The 27,872-nt window shown below is 37.3% G+C and overlaps 2 protein-coding genes and 1 long non-coding RNA gene across 6 annotated transcripts; 2 read left to right on the forward strand and 1 right to left on the reverse strand.

The window, feature by feature from the left end:
* The first annotated feature begins 54 nt into the window (after positions 1–54).
* Positions 55–19,326, forward strand: dctn2 (dynactin 2 (p50)). Of its 4 annotated transcripts, XM_038296428.1 has the most exons (16): positions 55–262; positions 542–610; positions 1,337–1,345; positions 3,447–3,452; positions 4,034–4,130; positions 5,884–5,945; positions 6,137–6,235; positions 7,169–7,329; positions 11,021–11,174; positions 11,390–11,455; positions 11,663–11,701; positions 11,867–11,944; positions 13,610–13,681; positions 16,269–16,371; positions 17,095–17,186; positions 18,534–19,326. In XM_038296428.1, exons 1-16 carry the CDS (start codon positions 227–229, stop codon positions 18,618–18,620), a joined length of 1,230 nt encoding a protein of 409 aa, XP_038152356.1. In that variant the 5' UTR covers positions 55–226; the 3' UTR covers positions 18,621–19,326. The 4 variants fall into 4 exon arrangements, with proteins under 4 accessions (XP_038152356.1, XP_038152429.1, XP_038152493.1 ...); XM_038296501.1 differs by lacking the exon at positions 3,447–3,452; XM_038296565.1 differs by lacking the exon at positions 1,337–1,345 and having other exon boundaries at positions 56–262.
* LOC119791025 lies at positions 6,341–25,688 on the reverse strand. Its single transcript, XR_005281799.1, has 5 exons — positions 25,644–25,688; positions 20,974–21,053; positions 20,680–20,756; positions 10,908–11,300; positions 6,341–7,402 (listed from the first exon to the last, which is right to left on the reverse strand). It is a non-coding gene; the product is annotated as an uncharacterized LOC119791025 (long non-coding RNA).
* Positions 24,663–27,557, forward strand: ddit3 (DNA-damage-inducible transcript 3). Its single transcript, XM_038296755.1, has 4 exons — positions 24,663–24,819; positions 26,010–26,067; positions 26,369–26,577; positions 26,694–27,557. The coding sequence occupies exons 3-4, from the start codon at positions 26,422–26,424 to the stop codon at positions 27,465–27,467; spliced, it is 930 nt and encodes a 309-aa protein (XP_038152683.1). The 5' UTR covers positions 24,663–24,819; positions 26,010–26,067; positions 26,369–26,421; the 3' UTR covers positions 27,468–27,557.
* Positions 27,558–27,872: the final 315 nt, after the last annotated feature.

Below are 27,872 nucleotides of genomic sequence, written 5' to 3' on the forward strand. Positions count from 1 at the left end.
CTAATACGCCGCACTCCGCTTTGCCGTCGACACATCAGTTAGCAGCACCGCCCCACGGAGAGTGAGGAAAATAAATCCAACAAGCGACCACATCAGCCTGCACTCCACCGGCTGAGAGACTGCTGGCTCATCCATCGTTAGCTTTTGATAGAACCCCACTCGGTGCAATCGGTTACTTTAACGACTATTATTGTATTTTGTCGTGTTTTTGTTCTTCCCGTTGACAATGGCGGATCCTAAATACGCAAACTTACCAGGAATTGTAAGTGGCTAACGCTATGACACTACTAGGTGGAAGTGCTAGCTTACAGCTTTGCAGCAGGGTCGTTTATCTGTATATTTCCCACAAATACTATCCATTTAACACCCTTAAAAATGTTACATTTCAGTAGCAAATATTAAGCTAATGTAATGCATTATGTTGTTAGCATTCAGAAAAGCCAGAGGAAACCTAATGGTGTTGCTTTAAGCCGGGGCGTTGGCCAGGCTAACGCAAAATAAACCAACGGAATATCAATATTTTATCGTTTTGTTTCATTAGGCTTTTAACGAACCCGACGTATACGAGACCGGCGACCTTCCAGAGGATGACCAGGCTCAGTTTGAATCGGTAGGTGGACTTGCTGCGTTTTTTGTGTAGGTTTATTAACCTTTAGCCTGTTGCTAATGCTAATGCGCTAACTAACGTTTAGCCCTCCTAATGGACCAAATAGGTTCCTTCATTGTTTTAAAGGTTATCTGATTAGTTATATTGCTAACAGCTGTATGTTTTGAATCTTACTCCGCCATTCAGTTAGTGATTTTTCTTTCTTATAAATGAAGCATAATTTATAACTGAGAGATGCTGTTACTAACTTCAGAAATGAATGAATTAAAGACTCCTTTAGCAGCCATATCATTTGTTGGTACTTAAATGAAAGGTTTAAGTTAACCGACTTGCTTCACTTCTCCCAACAAATGATACACACACTTTTTTTGTTAAGTATTGCATAAAAAGGACAAAATGTATCCACAATTTGAAAAAGAAATAAGCAATTCCCCCTGAAGTCTGAAATGCCGTCTATAATTACACCACGATGATCATCTTGTGACCTTGAGAAAAATTTTATGTTTTTCTTGCTTATCAGTTTATAATAAATTTCATTGTTTTGGTGTTCTTTTTCATATTTAGGGGTTTGCTTTTATTTTTTTTAATTCTCTTTTTAATAATCTTATGTTGACAGAGCAGCCAAGTAAATTTTAGCCGCATTTTTTCCCCATTCTATGATGCCACATTCATTCTCCCTCTTCTCTTGTCCCCTAATTTGACCTCTCTTCATCCCTCCTGGGACCCTAGTGTGTACAAGTAAGACTTCTCTCAGAGAGCTTAATGCATGATGGGTTTTTTAACTTACGGTGATATATCAAATGTTCCTATACGCACTGATTTAGATGAGAAACAGAATTGCGGTTTGGTTCTTTTCCCTGTGATTCTTCAAAAAATGATTGATGAACCTGATGATTTGGTTTAAATTTTATCCACTCCTAAATGATGCTGCAGGTCTTTTGAAGCACTGATTGATGTGCGCATGCATGCGTGTGTGTATGTCTTAAAAGAGACATTCTGTTGATTAACCTGTGTTCATGCTCTAACAACTTGCTTCTTGGCTAACCCTTAATTTTCTAACTTTCAAAAGAGCTGCCACTTTTTTATTTTTTAGGCCGTGCCTGTCATATTTGACAGTTTGACTGTGAAGGAAACATACTTGCAGTATGAAATAGGGTAAAATTATGATCCCTCTTTTATGAAGAAAGGGGAAAAAATCAAGAAGTGACATTTCAGCTTGTTTCCCACATTTATTCCCCTCCTGTTTTGTATCAAAAAATAAGCTTTGGTCAGTAGAATTCTATCACAGTACCACAAGCTTATTTTTGTTCAGTTCACAATTCCTGGAGTAATTCTGATTAGTTACTCCACAATGTTTTTTCTTTGGCCAGTGTGTTTTACACAGTTCAGGGGTGCCAGGGAATCATTATCTGATCTATTGGTAGATTTATCAGGTATGCAACTGCGATGATAGTTTCTCAGTGTGAGGAGGTTTGTTTCAGCTGTTGGATTCAATCACTAGCTGGGCTGCAGAAATATTTAAAAAATCGTATCAAATTCAAACCTTGCTGTATAGCGCTGGGAAGGCTCCATAGTATCACGTATGTTTAAAATTATTTAAAATGTTATTTGAAAAAAAGCTATATAATTCAAAATAAACACTTTTTATACTGCTCCTAAAATATAACATTTAACAATACAGGTTTAATTGTCTCTATACTATAAGTTAAATATGTTAATTTAATCAATTCAAAATGATCCTTTCTAACATTAAGTTGTTTTTGATTATTTGTTGTATATAAATTTATAAAATGTTATTATTCTGCTCTTGAAAATGGTAGTTGTTTTAAGACAAGCTATGGCTTGACTTAATTAAGGCTGAAGCAAATAGATTATTAGTGATTAATCGATTATTGAAATAATTGTCAACTAATTTAATAATTAATTGTTAACTGGAGTATCTCGATTCTAAAACATGTCTTTATCTGAAAGAGCGACCCATTTAGAACAGTAATTGTATTAAGATTGTAAAAAGAAAAACTTATATCTAAACTTTGCATTTAAGATAAAAAAAAAAAAAAAACAAGTTTTGTCTGTCAATATGCTCTATCAAAAACTCAACTGGAAAACAGTGAGTTTAACCTGGTTTGATTTAGCAGAAAGTTGTCCTAAAAGAATCTTTGGCTATCCGATTATTAATTGATTAATCCAAAAATTTATTGACAGATGAAATGATTTGGAAATAATCATTAGTTGAAGCCCTAGTCTTAATACAGGTAACCAGATCAAGTCTACTAAAAATGTTGATTCTCTTCAAAACCACAGTTATAATACAGTTAAGAATAATTAAGATCTTCATGTTTTTAAATGACCAAAGTCTTGAAACGACTTTTTTTTTCAATATGGACGTAGTTTTTCTGTTTGTGAACTGAAAAAAAATCTCTTTAACTGATTAACTAAACTAATAGAAAATTTAACTGAGCATTCAGTTTTTTTGTCTCCACACATTACTCAATAATTTCTTTTGAACCTCTGAGAGAAATGGTCAAATTATTTTTGATAACTTTGAATACATCATCAAAGAGAAGAGAAACTTACTAAGCTATCTTTCACCCTGAATGAGTGAAGAGGGAAAGGAGTGCAGACCTACGTTACCCAGGGAGGTTGTCTCCAGGGTTTGTAGCTGCAGCTCTCCCAACACTGCTTTCTTTCTTATCTTCCTGAAACCCTGGCCAAGTGTTCCTGTTGTGTGCATGGCATGTGATAACCACATTAATCTGTGTCTCTTTCTCCCCCCCTACTTTTTTTCTCTCCCTCTGCTCTTCCATTTTTTTTTTGTAACTCTCTTTGGAAACCCAAGGAGCTGGTAAGAGCCTAGCTAACTCTCCTCCTCTTCCTCCTGACATCCCTCGAACTGTCTGTGTTTTTATGTTTCCTCTCATGTGAGAACTGTCATTTATTTTTGTGCGTCAGTGGTGTTGTTTGTAGCCTCTAAATCTCCATAACTGATCACTAGAATGATTTGATAAAATAATTTTTAATTTTTGCTTCACCAAAACATTAATGAAAAAGCTGTCATTTAGAAAAAAAAATATTTTGGTGTTTCTGGCTTTTTCATTCATGTAACTTTGTATCACAATAGATTAATCCCAATAATAAAATCATGTCAGTTGTTTACTTACAGTGGTTTAAATGCATTGATCTCTTTACTGATCCTCTAAATCGGGTTTTATAAGATTTTCATTATCAAGCTTATGCAACAAATGCTTTTAAATTCTGATTACCGTACATCTAGGTGTTGTGTCCTCTAATCCCCTCCAGTTTTATTGGAGCTATGCACTAGTCCTTATTAAATTTATTTATATTTTTTAGGTATATCTAGTATCAAGCACTCCAGATCTTTTTATAGCTGTATATATAATTAAACTTTGATCTTTTTTTTACCAGGAGGAGCTTTGCAGTGACAGCGTAGAGCGGATTGTGGTCAACCCCAATGCAGCCTACGACAAGTTCAAAGACAAACATGTCAGCACCAAAGGACTCGGTCAGTTCGTGTTTCAACAACAACTCACTTCATCTACTCTGGGAGCTTTTTAACCTTAGGAATGCATTATCAAAATTAGTTTTGGGCAATTAATTGCATTTTCAATGTAATCGGAATTTAGAAAAATGCAAGTTTCAAATCGCAGAGGCTCTCAATTTTAAGTCATATTACATTTAACAAGAGTAGGACAATAAATTTCTCCCTCCAGCCCTTTAAGTGGCAGTAATACGGTTAAATTAGGTATTCTTGTTAGAAAAAAAAGGGGAACGGAGAGTTTCAGCTAGCACCTAGGTCTATGCATTATAGTAGAAGTAAGAACGATTTCATGCAAATGTTAAAGTCCTGCAAAACTGGACTCTGGACAAGCAGGCTTTCAAGGTCATGAAAAAAGTGAAACCCTAGAGTAAAACATCGACCTGCTTGTGCTCATGCTACGTTCAGATCGCACGTGCTAGAGGCAGAGGAAACGGCTAGTTTACATGCAAAGTCAATGGTTGACGCTCATCAAGACGTAGCAAAAGGTCATGCAGCGCGCTTTGAGCAGCAGGAGCACCGCCTCGTGAGCTTCTGAACATTTGATGCATGCGACGCTCTGCGAAGGGAGCAGCAGCTGCTGGAGTTGGAAAAACTGAACTTTTGCTGCTCGACGCACCACATCAACCAATCAGAGAAGCTGATCTGGGAGCTGGCAGGGAAACAGACACAGCACTACTGATGCAGATTGCCAAGAACACTCCACTGAAACAGTTTATGTCTAAATTAACTTAAAATGTCGAAACCTGCTGAAAAAAAAAGATGTTCGATTTTATTTTGGTGCCTGCAGTTTGGATTATGTGCATGAAAAACGCCTTCCAGCGCCGTGAACAGTAATGGAAAACCGCAAAGAGTGACTGGGCCAGTGGCTGCTGTTGAAGGGGATTCCTAGTGACAGAGCACCGCCATACAGCCGCTCAGACCGCCGGTGCACAGGGTCTGAGAGGCTCCAACAGCAAAATAATATTATAATATTATAAAATATAAGGCAAAATCATAACCTTGATAAACTGACAGTACATATTTTTCAGTTTTCAGGTCGACTTTCTCTCTTAAAAACATATTTAAACTACTTTTTACCCACTAATAACAGCAAATACAGCAAAGCCGCTCTCTGCCATTGAACAAAGGAGCAGCAGAAGCATCAGACACATCTGGACACAGTTTACTGGATGCGCTTCAGGAGCGGCCAATATGCTTTTGACGCATGTCTGACCTTAATGTGTACAAGCATCAAAAATGAAGCAGCAGAAGCTTTTTTGCTTTGTTGCGGTCTGAATGTAGCATTTGTGCAAAGGAAAATCCCGATAAAATCACAAGATTAGTTGAAAATTTGGAATTTAGATTTTTGGTAAAAATTGTTCAGCTCTAATTAAAATACCATTTTTTTTATACTCAGAGAGACTAAAATGATCATATTGAATTAGTTTTTTAAAAAATATATTTTTTTTATGAAATTGGTCTTTAAGCTGGGAAAACATCATATTTAAGGGCATGATATACTGTCAAGTAGAGTAAAAAAAATGTAAATAAAAGCAATAATTTCACCAATTTGATTATTGCAAAGAAATTCAGGGTGTTTGTGTTTTTCTAAGGATTTATTTGTTAGATACTTTGTTGTTGTGCTTTCTTTTTTAGGAAAAATGAAGAAAATTGACTTGGGAGTCAACTTTTAATTTATATACGGTATTTTTAATCTGATGTCAAATGTCTCTTTCAGACTTCTCAGACAGAATCAGTAGAAGCAGAAGAGTGGGATATGAATCAGGAGAGTTTGAAATCGTAAGTGCTGTTAAAATGTATAGATGTTTATTTTATATATTTTTTTAAAATAAAGGTAAGTACTTTTCTCAATAATGAAAGATTGAACATGCAGAAGGGTTTCTGTTTACTTTGTTTAATTGGGGCAAGGAACCTGCAGTGGTTGATTTTTTTTTTTTTTTTTTTTTTGTCTGTTTTTTATCTTCTTTCAGCTTGGTGAGGGAAGCGGTGTGAAGGAAACGCCGCAGCAGAAGTATCAACGCCTCGTTAATGAGATCCAGGAACTCGTTCAGGAGGTGGACACCATCCAGGTGCACTGCTAGCAACACATTTGAATTCATCCACCCTAAAAGAAACCTGAAAACAATTTTTTATCAAGTTTTTTTTTTTTTTTTCATTTTTATTCTATAATTCTTTTCTATCTAATGGTATTTAAAGGTTTGGATATGGATGTAATGAAGCTTCAAGCTGACCCTGTAATTGAGCTTAGCAAAAAATTTATCTCTATTGTCACTTACTAACGAAGTTTCCATTAGGCAGCTACTAATAAAACACACTAAAGCTACTCTGTTCCCCCAATAATCAATTACAGTTTGAGCTGTCTTAAGAGGCTGCAAGTATTCTTTCTAGTGGTGGGACGCGATCAACATTTTTAATAGTTAAAAACAGGGTTCACACATTTCAATCGAAAAACCATATATTGACAGAATAAATAAAGCTTTCGATTCAAAAACCCTTTTTGCTCCTCCATTTTATAAACAAACATATGAGCACATTAGCACATATTTTTCTGTTTAATCTACTATCTAGGTTATTTGGTCATCAGATTGGTTCATATTTAGTCATTTAGCTTTATTTAGAAACCCCAAATATTTTATGCAACTTCTTTGAAAAACTCTTCTATAGAAGTGTTAACTGTTTATCAACATTAATTGTATCAAAAACACTTCCACTAAATATAGTAAAAATGTATATAAAGAAAAGAGGAACACAACATTGCCTGTAAGAGTTGCTATAAACAGAAGTTAAAGTTCTAAATCAATTAAGTTGGTGACATATCAGTTTTGAGCTCCAGTTTAAGCTGCCCTGTTACTCCAAAACAGATCAAAATGTAGTTAGCCAGGACGTAAGATCAGGATTTAGTGAAATAAAACAATGACCTTGTTGTGTAGTTGTTGTAACCTGACATAAAAATTATTTTCATTGATGGACTCTTTAATTTCATCACCAATTTCACTTTCTAGGCTGCTGCAAAGGACAGCAATGCAGAGGAGCGCCTCACCCCGGTGGTACTAGCTCAGCATGCAGCGCAGCTCAAACAGCAGCTGGTATCTGCCCATCTGGATTCGTTGCTGGGACCACAGGCTCACATCAACCTGGCTGATCCAGATGGAGCGCTTGCCAGGTGAGATGAAGGCAGTGTGACAGGACAGCTTCCTTATTTACATACGACTGTCAAGCGTGTTCAAAGTGAGCTGCTGAAATAGAACAATGGTCCTCTTATTATTGATGTTTCTGAAGCACATAAACTCATGTTTTAATGGTCAACATGCTACTTTATGAATGCTTATTAAGAGTAGTTCATAAAATGATTTCTGGTGGGGGGAAAAAAGGTATTATGGCTGTTTTTTTTGTTTTGTTTTTTTTGTTTTTTTTTTTTTAGCAGAAAAAGTGTTTATTAGTTTATTAGATAAAATGTTACAGAGCTTATTGGGGAAATTTAAACTCCCTTATCAAAGTATTCTTTTAATATATATTTTTTTACTTGAATAACAGCCAATTGTGAGGTTTAAAAATGAAGAAAATATTGAATTATTGTAACGTTAGAAATTATACAAGGTTTTGAAAGTTTATTTCAGATTAACATTTAGAAAAAGGGTCAAACAGACCATTCATCAGAAGCTGTCGAAAGCTGTGATTTATAGAGAGGAGCTCTGTGGGGAGAAATATTATCTTTAATGATCATCTACATCTATCTTCTGATTAGGCCCAATCAATGGATTGTGAAAGACTCTCGTACAGATAGTCTCACCATTTTTTGATCACACAAGGAGACATGAAAATGTTGGAAATTGTGTTTTGTTATGTAGTGTGGTTTTCTGCGCTTACAGGATATACCCTAAACTGCCCTTTAGAGTAGAAAAAATGCATGTCATTTCCGCACAGATTGTATGTGCATTAAACTTACATCAAACTTAAGACTGCATGGTCCTGGAGGTGGTGGCATCATGCTGGGGGGATACTTTTATTTGAGAAGGCACAGGAAGGCCAGTCAGAATTGATGGGATGAAACTAAATCTAGGTAGATGCTGTAGAAGACTGGGGCCCTAAACATACATCTGGTTTGGATGAGAGTATTGTCCTTAGTTAGAATGGGACAGGAAAATACCATACGTAAATACTATAAAGACAAAACTTAAGGTATTAACTTAAAGTTGACTTCTTGTTTAGACACTGTTCATTAAATCTGGATAATTTGAGCTATTTTCTGGGGGGAAAAAATGGGCAAAAACTGTCTACAGATTGGAACATAGCTAAGTAGAAAGAAACGTGTTATTGTCTTTTAACTTCTGTGTCAGACTAATTTGTGTTAGTTTGTCCCAGAGCCCCAACAAAATGCACAAAACATATTGGTGGACATGTTATAAAGCTTAATGCTGGTGACTTCTATTGCAAGGCATGCTATTCTTCTCCCCTCTTTGGAAGGCTATAAAGTGAATGGTTAAACTCTATTCACCATTAACTTCAAATGCTGTTCAGACTGTTTAACATTGTCCCTGTAATAAGTTAAATACAATCACTTTCTACCATCTGTTTGGAGTTTAGTCAAACAGTAAAACCTAATGCATGAAAAGGAAAAAATGGCACAAAGCAACTTTTTCTAAAATTAAAATGTATATACAGGTGCTGGTCATAAAATTAGAATATCATGAAAAAGTAGATTGATTTCAGTAATTCCATTTAAAAAGTGAAACTTGTATATTATATTCATACATTACATACAAACTCATATATTTCAGATGTTTATTTTGTTTAATTTTGATGATTACAAATGACAACAAATGAAAATCTCAAATTCATCATATCAGAAAATTAGAATATTGTGAAAAGGTTCAAAATTGATGGCCCCTGGTGCCACACTCTAATCAGCTAATTAACTCAAACCACCTGCAAAAGCCTTTAAATGGTCTTTCAGTCTAGTTCTATAGGCTACACAATCATGGGGAAGACTGCTGACTTGACAGTTGTCCAAAAGACGACCATCGACACCTTGCACAAGGAGGGCAAGACACAAAAGGTCATCGCTAAAGAGGCTGGCTGTTCACAGAGCTCAGTGTCCAAGCACATTAATAGAGAGGCGAAGGGAAGGAAAAGATGTGGTCGAAAAAAGTGTACAAGCAAGAGAGATAACCGCACCCTGGAGAGGATTGTGAAACAAAACCCATTCAAAAATGTGGGGGAGATTCACAAAGAGTGGACTGCAGCTGGAGTGAGTGCTTCAAGAACCACCACACACAGACGTATGAAAGACATGGGTTTCTGCTGTCGCATTCCTTGTGTCAAGCCACTCTTGAACCACAGACAGCGTCAGAAGCGTCTTGCCTGGGCTAAAGAGAAACAGGACTGGACTGCTGGTGAGTGGTCCAAAGTCATGTTCTCTGATGAAAGTAAATTTTGCATTTCCTTTGGAAATCAAGGTCCCAGAGTCTGGAGGAAAAGAAGAGAGGCACTTCATCCACGTTGCTTGAAGTCCAGTGTAAAGTTTCCACAGTCAGTGATGGTTTGGGGTGCCATGTCATCTGCTGGTGTTGGTCCATTGTGTTTTCTGAGGTCCAGGGTCAACGCAGCCACATACCAGGAAGTTTTAGAGCACTTCATGCTTCCTGCAGCTGACCAACTTTTTGGAGATGCAGATTTCATTTTCCAACAGGACTTGGCACCTGCACACAGTGCCAAAGCTACCAGTACCTGGTTGAAGGACCATGGTATCCCTGTTCTTAATTGGCCAGCAAACTCTCCTGACCTTAACCCCATAGAAAATCTATGGGGTATTGTGAAGAAGAAGATGCAATACACCAGACCCAACAATTCAGAAGAGCTAAAAGCCACTATTAGAGCAACCTGGGCTATCATAACACCTGAGCAGTGCCACAGACTGATCGACTCCATGCCACGCCGCATTGCTGCAGTAATACAGGCCAAAGGAGGCCCAACTAAATACTGAGTGCTGTACATGCTCATACTTTTCATGTTCATACTTTTCAGTTGGCCAACATTTCTATAAATCCTTTGTTTTTATTGGTCTTCAGTAATATTCTAATTTTCTGATATGATGAATTTGAGATTTTAATTTGTTGTCATTTGTAATCATCAAAATTAAACAAAATAAACATCTGAAATATATGAGTTTGTATGTAATGTATGAATATAATATACAAGTTTCACTTTTTAAATGGAATTACTGAAATCAATCTACTTTTTCATGATATTCTAATTTTATGACCAGCACCTGTAAATTAGATTCATTATAATAATTGAACTTTATTGATCTCAGATTGGAGAAATTTACCTCTCATTAAATCCATCCCCATGGGAAGCAGTGGACTACTATTGTGTGGCGCCTGGGGAGAAATCAGGGGTTAAGGGTCTTGTTCCGAGACCCAGAGTGGCAGTCTGTGGGAGTGGGGCTCGAACCAGAACCTCAGGATTTCAAGCTTTATGCCCTAACCACTAGGAACAGCTATATTTCAGAAACTTGGGATTTTGAATTTGTATTTGTATCTTATGTTAGCACTGACATAAGGGGTTGAGCAACCCACTATTCCTGCCCTGGTGTTAGGGGAATGCAGCCAGACGGTCTAGGATGGGCAGACTGTGCTGGGAAATATGTCAAAGCCCAGCCTTAAACTGCAAAAAGGTGAAGGTTTTGGAACAGAAACTAGCAAACATGAGGGATAAAGCAATGAAGAGACAGACTCTCACCTTCAAGCTGCAGTTTAGACCCATTGGGGAGAAAGACAGACAGCACATGGGGCTGATAACTGCTTCGACTACACTGTATAATCAGTCTGTTTCCCTCTCCCTCCTGCCTGCAGGCGTCTGCTCACCCAGCTGGAGGCGGTGAAGGGCAGTCGTGGCAGCCCTGCAGGAGATGGCAAAACCTCTTCCTCAACAAAGGGTCCAGATGGAGTGGTGCTCTACGAGTTGCACAGCAGACCAGAGCAGGAAAAATTCAACGAGTCTGCCAAGGTAACATCCAGGTTAAGACAGCAGGGGCAAGTGCCTGGATGAGTGAAGTCTAAAATGTTTTTGTCACATGAGTCTCCCGCCGTGCTGTACTTTCATTCACATATCAGAACATTTGTTGGCAATAACCTGGAGAAAAGACAAAAATGGATCTCAATGCTTAGTGGGAAGCTGTTGTCGCTTCCAACCATGTGTCAGCTTTATTTCCATCTCCGTAGATGGCGGAACTGGAGAAGCGTCTAGCTCAGCTGGAGATCGCTGTTGGCTCAGGATCAGACAAGCAGGTACATCCTATTGGATTTTACCCACAAATCCCCCTAAAGGTTTTTGTCACACATGCCTATGTATTTGCCTCTCTTTAATCATCAAAAAGACAAATATTTCTACCCCTTAATATCCATCACTTTCCACAAGATGAAACTGAACCAAATATTTTACTTTTATTTAACAAAGGGAGTCTGTTCGATTGCTAAAGTCATTTTCTCTATCAGGGACCTCTGAATGCTGGAGTACAAGGAGCCAGTTTGATGGTAAGAAGACTCTTTTATTTGTAGAAGCTGTTCGGAGTTTATTACTGTATCTGTGACCGAGTAGCTGAAGAACTGGGTCATTTCTGAAAGGGGTCACTGGCTCCTTCCAAACAGAAGGAGAGAGACACTGGTGTGTTTGTAATCTAAGTGCATCTTTCATCTCAGGATACCATTGAGCTCCTGCAGGCGAGGGTCAGCGCACTGGACTCTGCTACACTGGATCAAGTGGAGGCAAGACTGCAGGTACAAACTCCTGAAATGCCTTAACACCCATATTCACAGGCTTCCATAGATTTCTTGAAATTTAGTGAATTAAAGAAAAATAAGTTCAAGACCCTGCAAGGTTTCTAAAAACTGTTTCTTGGGTTTGAAACTTCACACAATGAAATCTGTCAGGGTTTTATTCTTTTTGGTTCATCCTTCGCTGCATTCTTGTCTCTTCTATATAGTCAGCTTTGTTAACATGTGTAGCGGCTGAGTCATTGGTGCATGCAACCTTCTCTTGGATAAAATGGTGGATTGCCAGTGGATTGAGTCGAGCCGCTGTATAACGTTAATGCATGGACAACGCAGATTTAAAGAGCTTTAGCGATGCTGCATCGTCCAGCTCATCACAAAACTTTTCTTTTGACGTTGAAGGCATTTAAATAATTTCTTTAGTTCCTAATATTTATGTACGGGTCTCTGCAATGGTCGCTCAAGTCCCGGTATGTGATTGTAGCTCCTGAACTATTAATTTATTTGTGAATTCTAAGATTTCAATAGAATTGCTTGAATCTAACATTAGCTTAAGGAAAAAAAAACTATTCCACTAAAAAGTATTTAAGCTGTAGTTGTGTCGAATTGGATATTTGTGATGTTTTAGCTACAATTACAAACCAAAGATTGAAAATGGGGTTTAATTTTTGAAAGATGTCCAAAGAGAAATACAACTCTGTTTTGTCAATTGTTGCTTTTTTTTTCTGTGAACTGGAACTTGTGCAAAAATGTAATGAGAAGGTTTTCTCCTTTTCATGAGCACTTCAGAATTCTCATATGTTGTTTTTAATACTAAGACTTGGTTAAAAAAGCACTTTAGGCCAGTACATCTTTTCTTTTGTCAGTTATTTTCACTGGGATTACTTCATAAAGGCAGGGTGCTATCAATGGGTTTTAGATACTTCTATTCAATCTCATCAATTCATATAGTTTAGATGTGTAGACTTGATTTTTGTTCAACACTAGATGGCCACAGTGAGCATTTGAAGCTTATATGAGGCTTTATGAAATAAACCACATTTCCTAAAGAGGTTTGAAGCTTGAACAAAGCTTCATCTGGCCATTATTAGACATGTTAACCGGTAATGGATGTAAATATATGCTATATATTCCACCCACTTTTAATTTTGAATGTGATTCAACAACTTATGGCATTTTTGAGTTAAATGTGCTTTTTATTAAAATAGTTTAACGTATTCAGGAGTAGAAGTAGGAAAATACTGCATTCAATACATGAATTTGTCCAAAGAAGTGCTAGATTTTGATGTAAACAAAGATGTGGTAATCCTTTATTTTGATCAACAGATTTTCGTTGCAAATGTTTCAGCAAACTGGCATAACATTTAAAATTCACTGACTTTCTGATATTTGCTGCAGCATAACTGCTGGCAGAAGGATTTTCTTTTTATTATGTTTGAATTATCTTCTGCTTTTACTGTTAAAACAGCCCACTGTGTTCTGGAGAAATCATGTCTCACCCGCAACATTTTGATCATAGGCCCACCTTTAAGACAGCTTTTATTCATCTGACAATGTTTGCATCACATAATGTCTTTTTAAAAGGGCTCTATTGCTCATCTTGTAACTATTTCTTCCCTTGATGTCTGAATAAAAAATAGTACCTTTTTGTTGTTTAAATGAATCTTCTAGAGTGTCCTTGGGAAGATGAATGAGATTGCTAAGCACAAGGCAGCGATTGAAGATGCTGAAACACAGAACAAGGTCAGTAATCCTACTACATGCATCTGTGCTGCAAAAAGAAACATAAGTATGTTTTGTAAATTTGATGAGTCTGCTGTTTGTGTTACACTTTGGTAGCTTTGAAACAAAAGATGGATTTCTTCTAGCCATAGGAACACCAGGGTTCTTTGATCTACATTTACAGAAACTGTTAATCTGTGAGCTAAACAGACCTATTAAGTGAAAGGCTGTTAGCTCACTTGATGTGGGGAAAATTAGAAAAGGGACTTTTCTTATTTAAGTTGAGTGATTAATGCATGACATGTAGGTGACTATTTTTCATTTTAAATGTCTAAATATATATTTTTTAGTATTAGGGGAAAAAGTGCAGTGGGTTGTTGTAAAGAGTATCCAGGGCACTGGGGCTGGATGCCTTTTAATAAAAACTAGGTTTATTTCCCCATTAAATCAATTGACTAACATGATTATCATATGATGACTTTTTAAAAGTGATATTCAATAGGCCAGTAGAGGGCAGACCATTTCAGCTACACTATATTGCCAAAAGTATTTGCTCACCCATCCAAATTATTGGAATCAGGTGTTCCAATCACTTCCATGGCCACAGGTGTATAAATTCAAGCACCTAGGCATGCAGACTGTTTTTACAAACATTTGTGAAAGAATGGGTCGCTCTCAGGAGCTCAGTGAATTCCAGCGTGGAACTGTGATAGGATGCCACCTGTGCAACAAATCCAGTCGTGAAATTTCCTCGCTCCTAAATATTCCACAGTCAACTGTCAGCTGTATTATAAGAAAATGGAAGTGTTTGGGAACGACAGCAACTCAGCCACGAAGAGGTAGGCCACGTAAACTGAAGGAGCGGGGTCAGCGGATGCTGACGCGCATAGTGCGAAGAGGTCGCCAACTTTCTGCAGAGTCAATCACTACAGACCTCCAAACTTAATGTGGCCTTCAGATTAGCTCAAGAACAGTGCGCAGAGAGCTTCATGGAATGGGTTTCCATGGTCGAGCAGCTGCATCCAAGCCATACATCACCAAGTGCAATGCAAAGCGTCGGATGCGGTGGTGTAAAGCACGCCGCCACTGGACTCTAGAGCAGTGGAGACGCGTTCTCTGGAGTGACGAATCGCGCTTCTCCATCTGGCAATCTGATGGACGGGTCTGGGTTTGGCGGTTGCCAGGAGAACGGTACTTGTCTGACTGCATTGTGCCAAGTGTAAAGTTTGGTGGAGGGGGGATTATGGTGTGGGGTTGTTTTTCAGGAGCTGGGCTTGGCCCCTTAGTTCCAGTGAAAGGAACTCTGAATGCTTCAGCATCCCAAGACATTTTGGACAATTCCATGCTCCCAACTTTGTGGGAACAGTTTGGAGCTGGCCCCTTCCTCTTCCAACATGACTGTGCACCAGTGCACAAAGCAAGGTCCATAAAGACATGGATGACAGAGTCTGGTGTGGATGAACTTGACTGGCCTGCACAGAGTCCTGACCTCAACCCGATAGAACACCTTTGGGATGAATTAGAGCGGAGACTGAGAGCCAGGCCTTCTCGTCCAACATCAGTGTGCGACCTCACAAATGCGCTTCTGGAAGAATGGTCAAAAATTCCCATAAACACACTCCTAAACCTTGTGGACAGCCTTCCCAGAAGAGTTGAAGCTGTTCTAGCTGCAAAGGGTGGACCGACGTCATATTGAACCCTATGGATTAGGAACGGGATGTCACTTAAGCTCATATGTGAGTCAAGGCAGGTGAGCAAATACTTTTGGCAATATAGTGTATGTCACTGATTGAATGTAATGCTCTTATTTTTAATATAGTTATTGGGGATTGCAGCCTGGAGGCTGTAGAAACATGCTAACCTTTTCCAGAGGTGAATTTATGAGGTTATTTAACTTTTTTGTAGATAGCTTGTCTTTAGCTACAGTGATACATCATTTATCAGCCTTTTGTTGGTATTGTTTCTATTATTAAAAATAGGTAGATCAATAAACTAAGGATATAAAGCCACGAGTTCACGCTATTTTAGTATTTATCTCTATGCCCTCCATAGAGATTAAAAAATGAAATGGAAAAAAAAACTAAAGCTTGGTTGTCCAAAACTAGAATATAGTAAAAAATTAAATAAACCAGTCAGTTCCCATTGTATTTTAATTGGACTTAGTATTTTCCAAATACAAACCAATTTATTTAATCAATCAACTAAAACAGACAGTCAGTTACAAATAACATATCACAAAACAACCTCTAAGTTCCAAACTCGCCATGAGTATTTAAAATAATTTAATTTTTACTCTTTAAATGATATATTTACTTGTGGGGCACACTTAACATTTTAAACCCCAGCCCTTTTATTTTATGCGGTGTGTAACAGAAGCAGACATTCTTTAGTTGGTTTGGTCTGTCATCCTGAGCAGGGACAGCTAACTGTGCTCTCAGGTCGTTCAGTCATGAAATAAAACCCAGTCTGTTGGGGTGAGATGTGTCCCCAGTTTTGAGGGATTCTCTCTCCATCTCTGACAACTGGATTTAAGACCATGTGAGCAGCTTGGTTTTGTAGATGGGACAATGTTTTTGACTATTTACAATTCTTTATGTGTACTTGTCAGGTGTCGCAGCTGTACGACGTGGTGCAGAAGTGGGACGCTGTGTCCACCTCCATACCTCAGGTGGTGCAGAGGCTTGTTGCTGTGAAGGAGTTGCATGAGCAGGGTAAGACTTTAGGAAAAGCAACTGACTGCTTGGCAGAATCACTCTTTGCACTAATTTACATACATTTACAGTCTTTAAACTAAAGGATCACCTTCCCAAGGCAAAAGAAAGCCCTCAAACATAAAAGTACAGTATTGGTTTATATTGCAAATGTTGTAATAATATTGCATTTCAGGCAAACCTTACATAAGTTGGAAGCAATAACACTGGGATCTTTCCCATGGTGTTTTATTTCAGGGTAGAAAAACCTTGAAATGAATCCCATGAGAGTTAAGTTTTTGTTTTTTTTTTCACTGGTTAGTAGGGGTGGGATTAGCCATACTAGAGCATTTTAGATTCTCATTGTTCAGGAAGTTACCACAGATCAAAACAGCTTGATCAGTTCCAGCTATTTCCTGATTAATATCGAAAATGTAATCCAAAAGGGAATTTTTGAGTGAGGCAGAAAATGAAAACAAAAATACAGTTGAGATTGAGACAGGCGATACAGTTAAATCAACACAATCTCGTTGGAGAACCCAGTACTGAAAAGCAGAGACATTTCAAAGCTACCATTTATTCTCCTTTTATTAGTATTAAAACAAATATATGAACTTGTAATCATTTGAACACTCATTACTTCACATCACACAAACACGTCGGTTTTGTCTGTTTTTTAAGGAGGAAATAAATATCCTAAACTTTGTTTGACTCTGTCCTTTTTCACTCATCTGTGTCTGACAGCGATGCAGTTTGGCCAGCTGCTGACTCACTTGGACACGACTCAGCAGATGATCAACAACTCTCTGAAAGATAACAACACCCTGCTAACACAGGTAGGAAGTTTACTGCTGCTGGATCGGCTGCAGCAGCATTAATCTTATTGAACAATGGCTGGAGATGTGGAACTGGATTGGTGGAGAGTTTTTCTCTTAAGTGAAAGACACAAATATTAAATTATAATGCAACATAAACATGATGGATATGCTCATTTCATTTTAGATCAGGTAGAATATATTGCTAGAAAACATTTTCATGTTAAAGAGTTAATAAGCTCTTATAAAATCAGTCTTATCAGCTATTTAATGTATGGATTAATTTGGGGATCAAAGACTAGACTAGTGCACAGGTTGTTTTTGATATTTCAGGGCTTTTCTAAGGATCTTCTCATTTAGTTTATATACTTTGTTACCATATGTTTATAAGAGGAGAGGTATAAACATAACTTTACTGGCCTGCTTACCAGATTTCAGAAAGTGTAATCTACATCTGCTTTAGGTTTAGTTCTTTTTATCACGGAACATCTTTTCTCCCGGGGGATCTTAGGTTAGCATTTGTTTATCCTACATAAACTCATATTAACATCTAGCTAGATCTAGCTTATTGGAGTAATAAACAACAGAACTTATCTTCCTCAACTGCCCTCCCTCCATAGAGGCAGCAATAAATATGATTGAGCCTTTTTCCTTTTTGGTAAGGTTGGGTTTTAGGGCTTGGAAGGTTTTAATGCATCCTCTGAGGCAGTTATGTGAACTTGGGTTAGATTACAAGAAAACTCGTTCCTTTGCTTATTTTTCTCTGGCAGAAAGGCAGAGATCAGCAGTTGCGGCTTAAGGAATAGCTAAAACACATCCAGTGTTGCTCAGTCAGATCGCAATATAAGTAACAGCTGGATTTTTGTTTTTCTGTTTCTTTTTGTTTCTTCAGATTTAGGGGAGAGAAAAAAACTTGAAACTGTCCCTTTATCAAACTGCTAGAGTGCATCAAATCACAGAAATCACTTGATAATGAAAGCTTTCTGTGTTTTATACTTTGGGTGTGGCTGGTGTTTTAATCTTTTTTTTTTTTTTTTCATCCAGACATTTCTGTAAAATTGATCAAATTTAAAAAGTGGAGCAATTTTAGTTGTGCTGAACATTTTTTTTTGAGTAAATTCCATGGCACGTTGTGGGGACTGGCTCCTTTTTGGGCCCAAAATGCTTGAACACCACAGGGGGAATTGCTGTTTTTAGGTCAGGGGTCTAGGAATAAGGTGTGAATTGAGTTTTGGTTGGGCTTAGCCTGTAGATATTAATGGAAACAAATGACAAATCATTTTCCTTGCATTAATGAACCATTATGGACACTTTAAAGGTGTGTTTTTAACCTCTGAAACAGCTGTTTTTTGTTTTTTTATCCACTAGGTCCAGCAGACAATGAAGGAAAATCTGGTGGCTATTGAAGAGAACTTCGCAGCTCTGGATCAGAGGATGAAGAAACTTTCCAAATAAACTGTGGCCGAGTTTGAAATGGTCCAGGAGAGAGTAGAGCATGGACAATAAATGTTTGGTTAGAGAGCACAGATCCGCAGTGTTTAGGGTGTAACCTTTTTGGGTTTTGGACGCTCCTCTCTTGCTCTTGACTTCAGCCTCTGCCTTTTTTCACTAAATGGAATGTTAGAAAGTTGACAAGATGAAGAAAACAAAAGGAGACCAAAAGTTCTTCAGACGTCCACGCTCATTTCCTCTTCCTTGAATAAAACTGATGTAATTTAAAAATAACCTTAATTCCAAACATCCAAGCAACAGCAGACTCCTGTTAAGCTTATCAAGTTTTAGACTGGACCTTTTGTTTTTTTATTCATGTTAAAGGTTCTCCTACTTCTTCTCGGGAGGGGTTACACTAATAGTGGATTTGTACTGTAACTTTGGATAAATAAATAAATGAATCCCAGTTTGGTTGTAAGAGGAAAAGTCAGCTCTTAAATGTATTTAAAATTAAAACCAATTGTCCTTTATTGTATCAGAAGCACGATGGGGAAGGAAAGCTTGTAAATATGCCGGTGTACCTTATTGTTTGTTCACGCTCGGTTGCTTGTAACTATATTATTATGACCGAGACACAACAGATCAACTTTTAATCTGCTTTCTCATTGCTTAAAACATTACTGTTCATCTGTGGTCACCGACGCTGATCAATAAATCAAGATGTCATAAATCTGGCTCCATTTATTTCATAGCATTAGGCTAAGACAAAAAAAAAAAAACAGTTTGTCAAAAGTAGTTATGATATATATTCAAATAAAGGGATTATAATTAGGCTCAGATGAAGTAATGACTACTTTAAAAAACCATAGAAGAAAATGGGGAAAATAAATCCCTTTGAAAAAAATATTGCCCTTATAAAGAGCGAAAAGAAAAAACATTTCTAGTTGCTCTACAATGTATGGCCACATGGTGGCAGTATAGTGTGTAAAAAGCCAACAAAGCAAATGTATAGATATGAGGTTTATTCATAAAGCTCCATTCATATTCCATTTTAAAACATTTGTTTAGTTATTAAATAGTTCTGTATAGCTAAATGTTTTAGAAATTAAAAAAATATCAGATATCAGTATTTAAAATGGTCAGCTCGATAGACCATTTCTAAATATTTAAAAACCTGTCCTAACACACCTGAAAGCCCTTATTTCTCTTCTGAGCTTGTACTGGTTAGTTGTGTTCACACAAAGACTGTTACAAAAACCGAATGAATATATATATATATATATATATATATATATATATATATAATTATTATTATATATTTTTTTTTGTAACATGTATTCCTAAAGGACACATTTGTGTCAGAGGTCAAGCTCAAATCCTCCTGGCATTTAACGTATGTAAAGTATTCCAGCAAAATGTTGCCTCATGTTTTAGGTCAGGTTACGGTAGGGAAAAAGGTGAGTACATCATCCCCTGTGAGTTTTGTTAGCGGATGATTCAAGGTGGAAGTTTTTGGCTTTACATTAGTCAATTAGAAGTAAAATGATCAATTCTAATCTTTATCTTTGTATTAAAACACATATGATGAAGAGGACCAGCCAGTTGACACCAGATGTATCAAGTGTAACATGCAGGGAATTAGATCTGGGGCTCCAACTGGGAGGGGAATGCTCCGCATTAACACAGACAAAATTTCTACATATGTTATACTGCATTTGTCTTTCTCTTATCTACGAAGAGACATTCTAAATTCCTTACAAATCAAGTATTTATTTATGGGGAGAATAAATTAAAAAACAGGAATCCTTTAAATGGTCATAGACTCAAATCCATAATTAATGGCTATGATTGGTTAAACACTTTTTTTTAAATCTAGCAGTGGATTTGGAACCTTGATTACACCTCTGGTCAAAGTAAATATATAAGGTATGTGGGAGACTATAGCAGTGGGTGCTGGGTGCATGGATTTCTCTCTTAAAAAAAACAAAAATCTCTTTCTGGTGCTGATATGGGAAAAACTTCAAAAAGGAAGAAAAGGATGGTGTAAGAGTCGGGAGAATGTGTTTCACTGCCAGTAACCCACCTGTTCAGATGGGCATTTAAACTTTTATGACCCACAGTGTCTTGTCTTTTTCTACCTGGTTCTTGGTCTTCTTAACTCTGACAGAGAACAGAACGAACAAATCAGAGAACCGATAGTAGCTCTGCATACAGAGAACACATCCTGTCTTCTACTAATATTTTAAAAATAGGGTAAAAGGGTTTCAAAGATTTAAATAAAATTATAATCAGGGTTACCAAATGTAAAGAAAATATACATAGTAGAAATGTTTGCAATGGAAATAAAACTGGAACAAAAGGTTATAAGAATAAATACCGGCTGATGTCAGAAACCTGAAATCACACACAGTCACTCTGCATCAGATTTTCTTGAATGGGTCTGGACAGGTGGGAAGGCTGTTGTGAGGCAGATTGATGAGAGAAAAGGTGAGCTGGTGTAAGTGGAGTAAAACGGGGTGACTGGCCCGCATTCATGAGGCTTGTAGTGAATAAAAACAGGCAAGATGGAGAAAAAGTAAAAATACATGCAACGATTAGAAGACTGATAAAGCTGTCTGCAAACACAAGCAGGTCAACAACCTGGCTGCCAAATCTGGGCAAACTCTTAATGAGGGAAACTTGGCCAAAAATAAAAATCCTGTTAGCATTTATCACTTTTTTGTCTGCGTTATGTGAGCTCTTGATATCTTAAACCTGTGAAAATAAAATACGAATGAGTTGAATGAGGACGCCATCGCACACCAGAGAAAATCAGTAAATGTCTCAGGTCAGATGAACACAAAAACAACTGAAATACAAGTTGTTTAAAAAAAAAACGAATCTCCAATTTAAGGCAACACTAGTGAGCAGTAAAAAAATATATATATATTTTAAAAAAAAACTTAATGTAAATGTATTTCTGCTGCTGTTTAGCAGACACGAGAGAAGAGAAGAAAAAAAAAGAAAAGAGAAAGGACAAGCCAGGATTCCATAAAACAAAAAGGATCGACTGTATCACCAACAGCTGTATCGTTGGTCTCAGTTCAGAAAGGGGAAGGATTTCGACAGCTGCTAAGTGTTTATGTGTGTGTATGCGGAGAAACTGGGTGTGGAGCTCTGACCAAGGGCATGGGACAGAAAAAGAGGGGAGTGGGGTATGGATGGCTGGAAATTCCCCAGACTGCTTTGTTATCAGCCTATAAAACTAGAAATACAGACAAAATCTGATTATGAATTAACTCTAAAAATAGTATTCTCCTTCCAGTATTAACTGTTCTTACTGTGTCTATTCTTTGTCTAAATGAAATCAATATGTATAAATGATATATACACATATATACATAAAGGATTTGTTTTTAGCAACTATGGGACTTCCCATTGACATTTATTTTGAGTAATAACTTTAAGGCAGGAGCTAATGGCTGTTGCTTATTTGAAAATAAAGAGATAAGGCAACATTTCATCAGCAATTCCAAAAACAAATGAAAGAAAAGCTGATTGAAAGCTCTGATCCACATGGACAGATAGAGTGTGGTTTGTTTACATGCGGTCCGCTCAGAGCATGAGTGAAATACAAAAGCAAGAACAACACAAGATGAATTCTATCTCTTATTTATATTATACTGCATCTTTGATTGTTTTGTATTTTTCAACCCAAAGTAGAGCAGTTAGACTAGACCTGCTTGTAAAGAAAGAAAGGACCGTGATAACAAGTCCCAACTCTTTCTGACAATGTAATTCAATCTAGGCAATGGGCTCTAAAGCTGTTTCATAATAACACAAGGCAGACAACGGCTCTGACAAAAACAAACAGACGGGCAAGCATGGAAATGGGAGGGAGGGGTGCGGAGAAAGTATGCTGAACTACTCGGCAACAGCCACTCAAGTCGTGACGTGTCTGGGTGCTTCCTGCAGCGCTTTAACCCGGGTCCTAGAGACAGTATTTGAGCTTTCTATTCGCTACTTGACGCTGTTGCTATGGGGGCTGCGCGCGGTTCGCGGCGCGTGGAAAAAACTGTCCGAGCGCGTGCCCGCGTGTGTTTGGCGAGTTCGGGGATGAGGAGAGAAGTGTCAGAAACATCAAAAGTGAAACCTGATGAAACTCGATTTGAATCCGTTTTTTTTTTTTTTGGTCGCCGCTTGTTGTTTATCTGATCATATGAAGACATTATGTCTTCTTAAAGTTCGTATTTAGTCGATAATGGTACTTGTATTGTGTGGTTTTTTTTTATTATAAACTATTTTTATTTTATTTTATGTATCCATTTATTGGACCATGAGTCCGGAATAAAGTTTTTTCTTATCTTATGGTGCGTTTTATACAATGACCTCGGTGAACTTTGGAAATGTTTCCTCAGATGTTCTGTCAAAGTTTTACTGCGCTGTAATTTAGTCACTAAACTATTTTAGCTCCATAAAAAGCTTTTTCAAATAAACAGAATTCTTTTATGTAGCTCCATCAGACAGTAGGTGTGTATATGTGTCACTAAATTATTATTCATAATTTTATTGTCATTGTTTTCCTTTATTAGTTATTGTCATTATTTATGTTTACCCTAAATATGACATATTATTTTTTTTACTTTATTATTTTTAAATAAAGTATCAAAAGAGCAATAGTTATTTCAGTTTTATATATTTTGTTAATTTTACATATTCTAATTAGATTTGAGAAGTACTTAATAAATATTTTCATTTAAAATATTTTCATATAGCTCATCTCAATATTTGCAATACTTAATATTAATTTAAATAGAAAATATATATTTTTTTCATATATATATATATATATATATATATATATATATATATATATATATATATATATATATATATATATATATATATATATATATATATATATATATATATATATATATATATATATATATATATGTGTGTCTTTACAGAAACTTTATTTTCCTAAAAGAACAGTTTAGTCTTAATAAATTAATTGTCATACAGAGCAGAAAATTCTGCAAAAGGTACGACCGGAAAAAAAAAATGGGAGGTATTCTTCATTAAAATATTGGACTTGATTGTTTTATTATTATTCTATTTCTGATAAGATAAAGTTTTATCCTGTTGATTAGTGTAAAAAGAAATAAAAATGTATGGATAAACTGAGCGATCATTACTGATAGAGCAAGGGTCACGCAACAGAGAGAAAGATTGAATAAAAGTTTCAATCACTGGGTAATGAATTCTACCAGGTTTCATCATCTACAACAAAAAAAAGAAGAAAATAAGGGACAGTGTACTGTCAGCTCACACCCAGCCCCGCCTAATTGTAACAAAGATATATTGACAAATATATATTATAAATATAAGATATATTTTACAAATACTGACGACAGTCCACAGCAGTAAGGTTACTTTAAAGCAAGGAGCACACAGGTGATGGAATGTCAGACTGCCGTAAAGCAGGTGTGGTCACACACACAAACTTTACACAAACAGCTCAAATAGGAAAACTTCGGATGGCAACGTAATTAATAAGCACGTCACGAGCTAGTAAGCGCTAAATTGATTGGTTGGATGAAAAAAGGGAAAAAAAACAACATTCAAAACAGTTGCCTAAAAATAATCGATTGAGCTTTTATGTTCCGGAAGAAAATGCAATTCTTCGACATTAGATATCCATGCATATATTTATATTTTTAGATTTTTGTTAGAGCCAACAGTGTTTAATAAAACATGTTCTGATTCTGCTGGTGTTATCCCCAGCTAGAAATTGGTTGCCAAGCATTGCATCATTCCTTTCATGTGACTCCCTTACGCCCCAAATTCGTCCTGGCCGTCTTATGACTGCATCACAGCTGCTGCTCGCACAAACTATACAGGCGGGAAGGAACAGCCAGATACTCACTACAAGCCCCGCCCAAACTGTCGATTCCGATTAGCCTATTGGATATCACCAAGGCAAAGCTCTAACCTCCGCTCTTCTGATTGGACTGCTCTAATGTCGGTCCTCCTGTCAAGCTAGATTGTGATGAAACTAACTTCCCATGCATAGTTCGGTTGACTTTTCTCCCTATATAAAAACACCACCGGGAGTTTCCGTAAAATCACATTCAGCCATCAAGACTGAACAATGGTTAACATGAGCTATCACCAATTTTTACTAAAATATCTACAGTCGAATTCTAGACAATCGAGAAGGCGAGCGAATAGAAGAAAAAGGGTAAGGAATGGCTGCTTTTTTTCTCGTTGTTTTGTGAACTTGAAGTCTTCGTGTGTTGGAATGAAGGGGGAAAATAGAACGTGTATGTTTTTTGGCAGATATCCCGGTGCCATTTTTAGGATAACAGTTGTCTTCATCTGTCATTATCAGCATAGAGCCAATTTATGGGTTGTCCTTGATTACCAAGCTCGACCGTTAGTTTAAAGCGACACAAATATTGGGAATGGCTGGCTATGTAAAAGGACTTTTATAATAGTTTTAGTTCCCGTATTCACTATTGACAACTCAAGTTGTTGTTCTTTCAATAAGTAAGACTCCTAAGCTAAAACATTTTTTGTGTAAATTAGCAGTTTATTTTCTGTACATCTTCCTAGCTTCCAGCTGTGAATACAGATGTTTGGATTTAGTTTTCCAAACCCACTCCTTTCTGTGCCTTTTGTTGCGCCCATTTCTTCATCTGGACTTTGATTTCCATGACGTAATTGTCTTGCGTTACAGTTGACATACATCTCAACTTAAACAAGAAAACTGCTTACTTTATACTTTATCTTCAAATGGCATTTAATTAATAAGAAAATGGTCGATTTTGATTGAATTTCCTGTAAGAACATTTAAAGGAAATCAAATAAAAGGGTTCACCGTAAACCGAATCACAACTAATAATTGTTTAACGTTAAATAACTTCAGATAGAATTCAAAAATATATAAAATATATAACCGACTTTAAATATCAGCCTCATTAGGACTTTGTTTGGTGGATTAAAATCATTATTAGTCAATTAAACTGATGTTAAATAAAAAATGAAGACAAAGCCTAGTCTGACCTGTACGGATTCCAGCGCTTCCTTGTCTTCTCATCTTGTTTATCTACCTGGTGTGTATTAGAGTGCAGGCGAAAGTAGGGGGCGCAGTAGAGAGCATGTTTTGTCTTTGTTTACAACAATTTAGGAAAATAAATCTCTTATTTTTACAATGCCTACAAAAATATTTTGAAATGAAATGGTATTGTTTTTTTTGTCTTATAAACTACATTATTTATTTCAAGCAAACAGGGTCAGACCTTTTGTTTCCAGTCTGAGCTGTTTTAACTTTAATCTCGATATTATTTTGGAAAATATACAATCCTTTATCAATTAGTCAGGGATATTACAAATGTAATAACATCTAACATTTTACATGTTTTGTTTCAGATTTATTGGGATAAGCTGTCTCCAACAAATTGTCAGACTTGATTAACAGACTTCTAAGGTAAAGTTAAACTCATATTTGACACGTAGTTTTGATTGAAATGTGAATTGTTTTGTTGAGTTAATAAGAGTTATTACAGTTCAGATTAAGTAGATTATTTAATAGTCCAACTTTGTCTAGTATGGTTTGTCATGGGATAAAAACAGATTTAACACTTTAATCAAACCTGTTGCAGAATAATTATGAATTAAATGTTATAGAGTTCGTTTTAATGAGACAGTTATCAATTGTTCTGCACCTCTCCTCCCCCCAATGTTTTTTTTCTAACCCTCTTGGGTCTGGTGACTTCCCTCCCCTACAGGTCCAGTTTAAACCGTGTGGCCGAGTATCTGTGTGTTGAGACTGATTGGCGAGATGACTGCCGAGTGGCTACACCTGCCCCCGCCGTACCCCCCTGGAGTAGGGCCGTTGTATGGTGCAGAGTTGGAGGCGTGGTATGAGGACCTGCAGGATATTCTGGGCTCCGACACGGGAGGGGCAAAAATGGCACGTGCCCCCACATGCACCGAGGTCAGTAGTTTTTACAGACAAAATTATAACAGCCTCATGAGTTTGTTTTACTGCACTCCTTTTCCGTATTTATTGCTGAAATTATAATATTTTTCATTTCAACTTTTTCATCATAGAAGGAGCCAGAGTTTCTGGATGTTCTTGAGAGTTGTTCTCTGACGTGGCTGACTGACGGAAACCAGACGTGGGCTGAAGGCGTCCAGAGGACAACAGAGGAGAGCCACACCATTCAGCCTCTGCATCACACTTCTTCATCGTCGTCCTCTTCTTTGTCGTCCTCCTCATCCTCCTGCATGAGTCCAGCTGTTGCAGAGGAACGTCAGGTGGAGGCTGAGTCTGGGAGAAATGCAGATAGCTCAACAGGAGGCGGCAGCGACTTGCTGCCTCCGGAATTCTTTGAATTGCTGAGTGAAGGAGGCGTGGGAATGGTGGATCCGAGTGGAGCCGTGATCAGCAGTGGCTATTATTATCACCAACACCACCCTGCAAATAAAGTCCATCCTGCATCTCCTTCAGCCAGTGAGGAGGAACTGCCCTGCGTGCCAGATTCTCCATCCTGTTCTTCTTCAGCTTCCCAGTCACCATCTCAAAATTGCTCTCCTCCCTCTTCACCTGTCTCCTCACCCTCAGGCTATTCGTCCTCCCGTTTGGGAAAACGAAAGAGGACCACCAGCGAGAGGGCTAACAGTGCCTTGTCCTTCTCCATGCAACGTTCATCTTACTCCTCTACCAAAAAGAGCCGCAAAGAAAGAGAGCAAGAGAATGAGCGAAAGGTGCAAGAGCTGACAGAGCAGAATGAGCGTTTGAAAGCAGAGATTGAAAGGCTAGGAGAAGAGGTCCAGAGGACACGGAGAGCTCTGATTGAGAGGCTGGTCAACACCAGGAAATGAGGACAAGAGAAAGGAAGAACATGAAAGAAGAATAAAAAAAATAAAAAAAACGGGTCCTGTACAATTAGAAAAAGCTATGGTGGGGAAAGATGTAAGGCAGTTGTAAAAGGTTTTCTGGAGGACGGATACCAAAGAATTATTTTCTTTTTTCACAAGGGATGGATTTTGGTAAAAAAAAAAAATAAGATGAGGGAAGAAAGTAATGAAAGTCAAGACTAGAGGGTACAGAGAGAGAACAGGCTGCAGCAGCATTGCGGCAAATCAAAAGAAACAGCATGTCTGAATGAGGAAAGAAAGCTTGAAGTGCAAATCATGCAGCGGATTTAATGAATGTAATTTTAAGGAATGCAAAAAAGTTCCATGAAATGGAATGAACAGGTGCTGATTTGGATGTCTAACTTAGAG

Source organism: Cyprinodon tularosa, unplaced genomic scaffold, assembly GCF_016077235.1.
Source record: "Cyprinodon tularosa strain WSP-4 unplaced genomic scaffold, ASM1607723v1 ctg10, whole genome shotgun sequence".
NCBI lineage: Eukaryota > Metazoa > Chordata > Actinopteri > Cyprinodontiformes > Cyprinodontidae > Cyprinodon > Cyprinodon tularosa.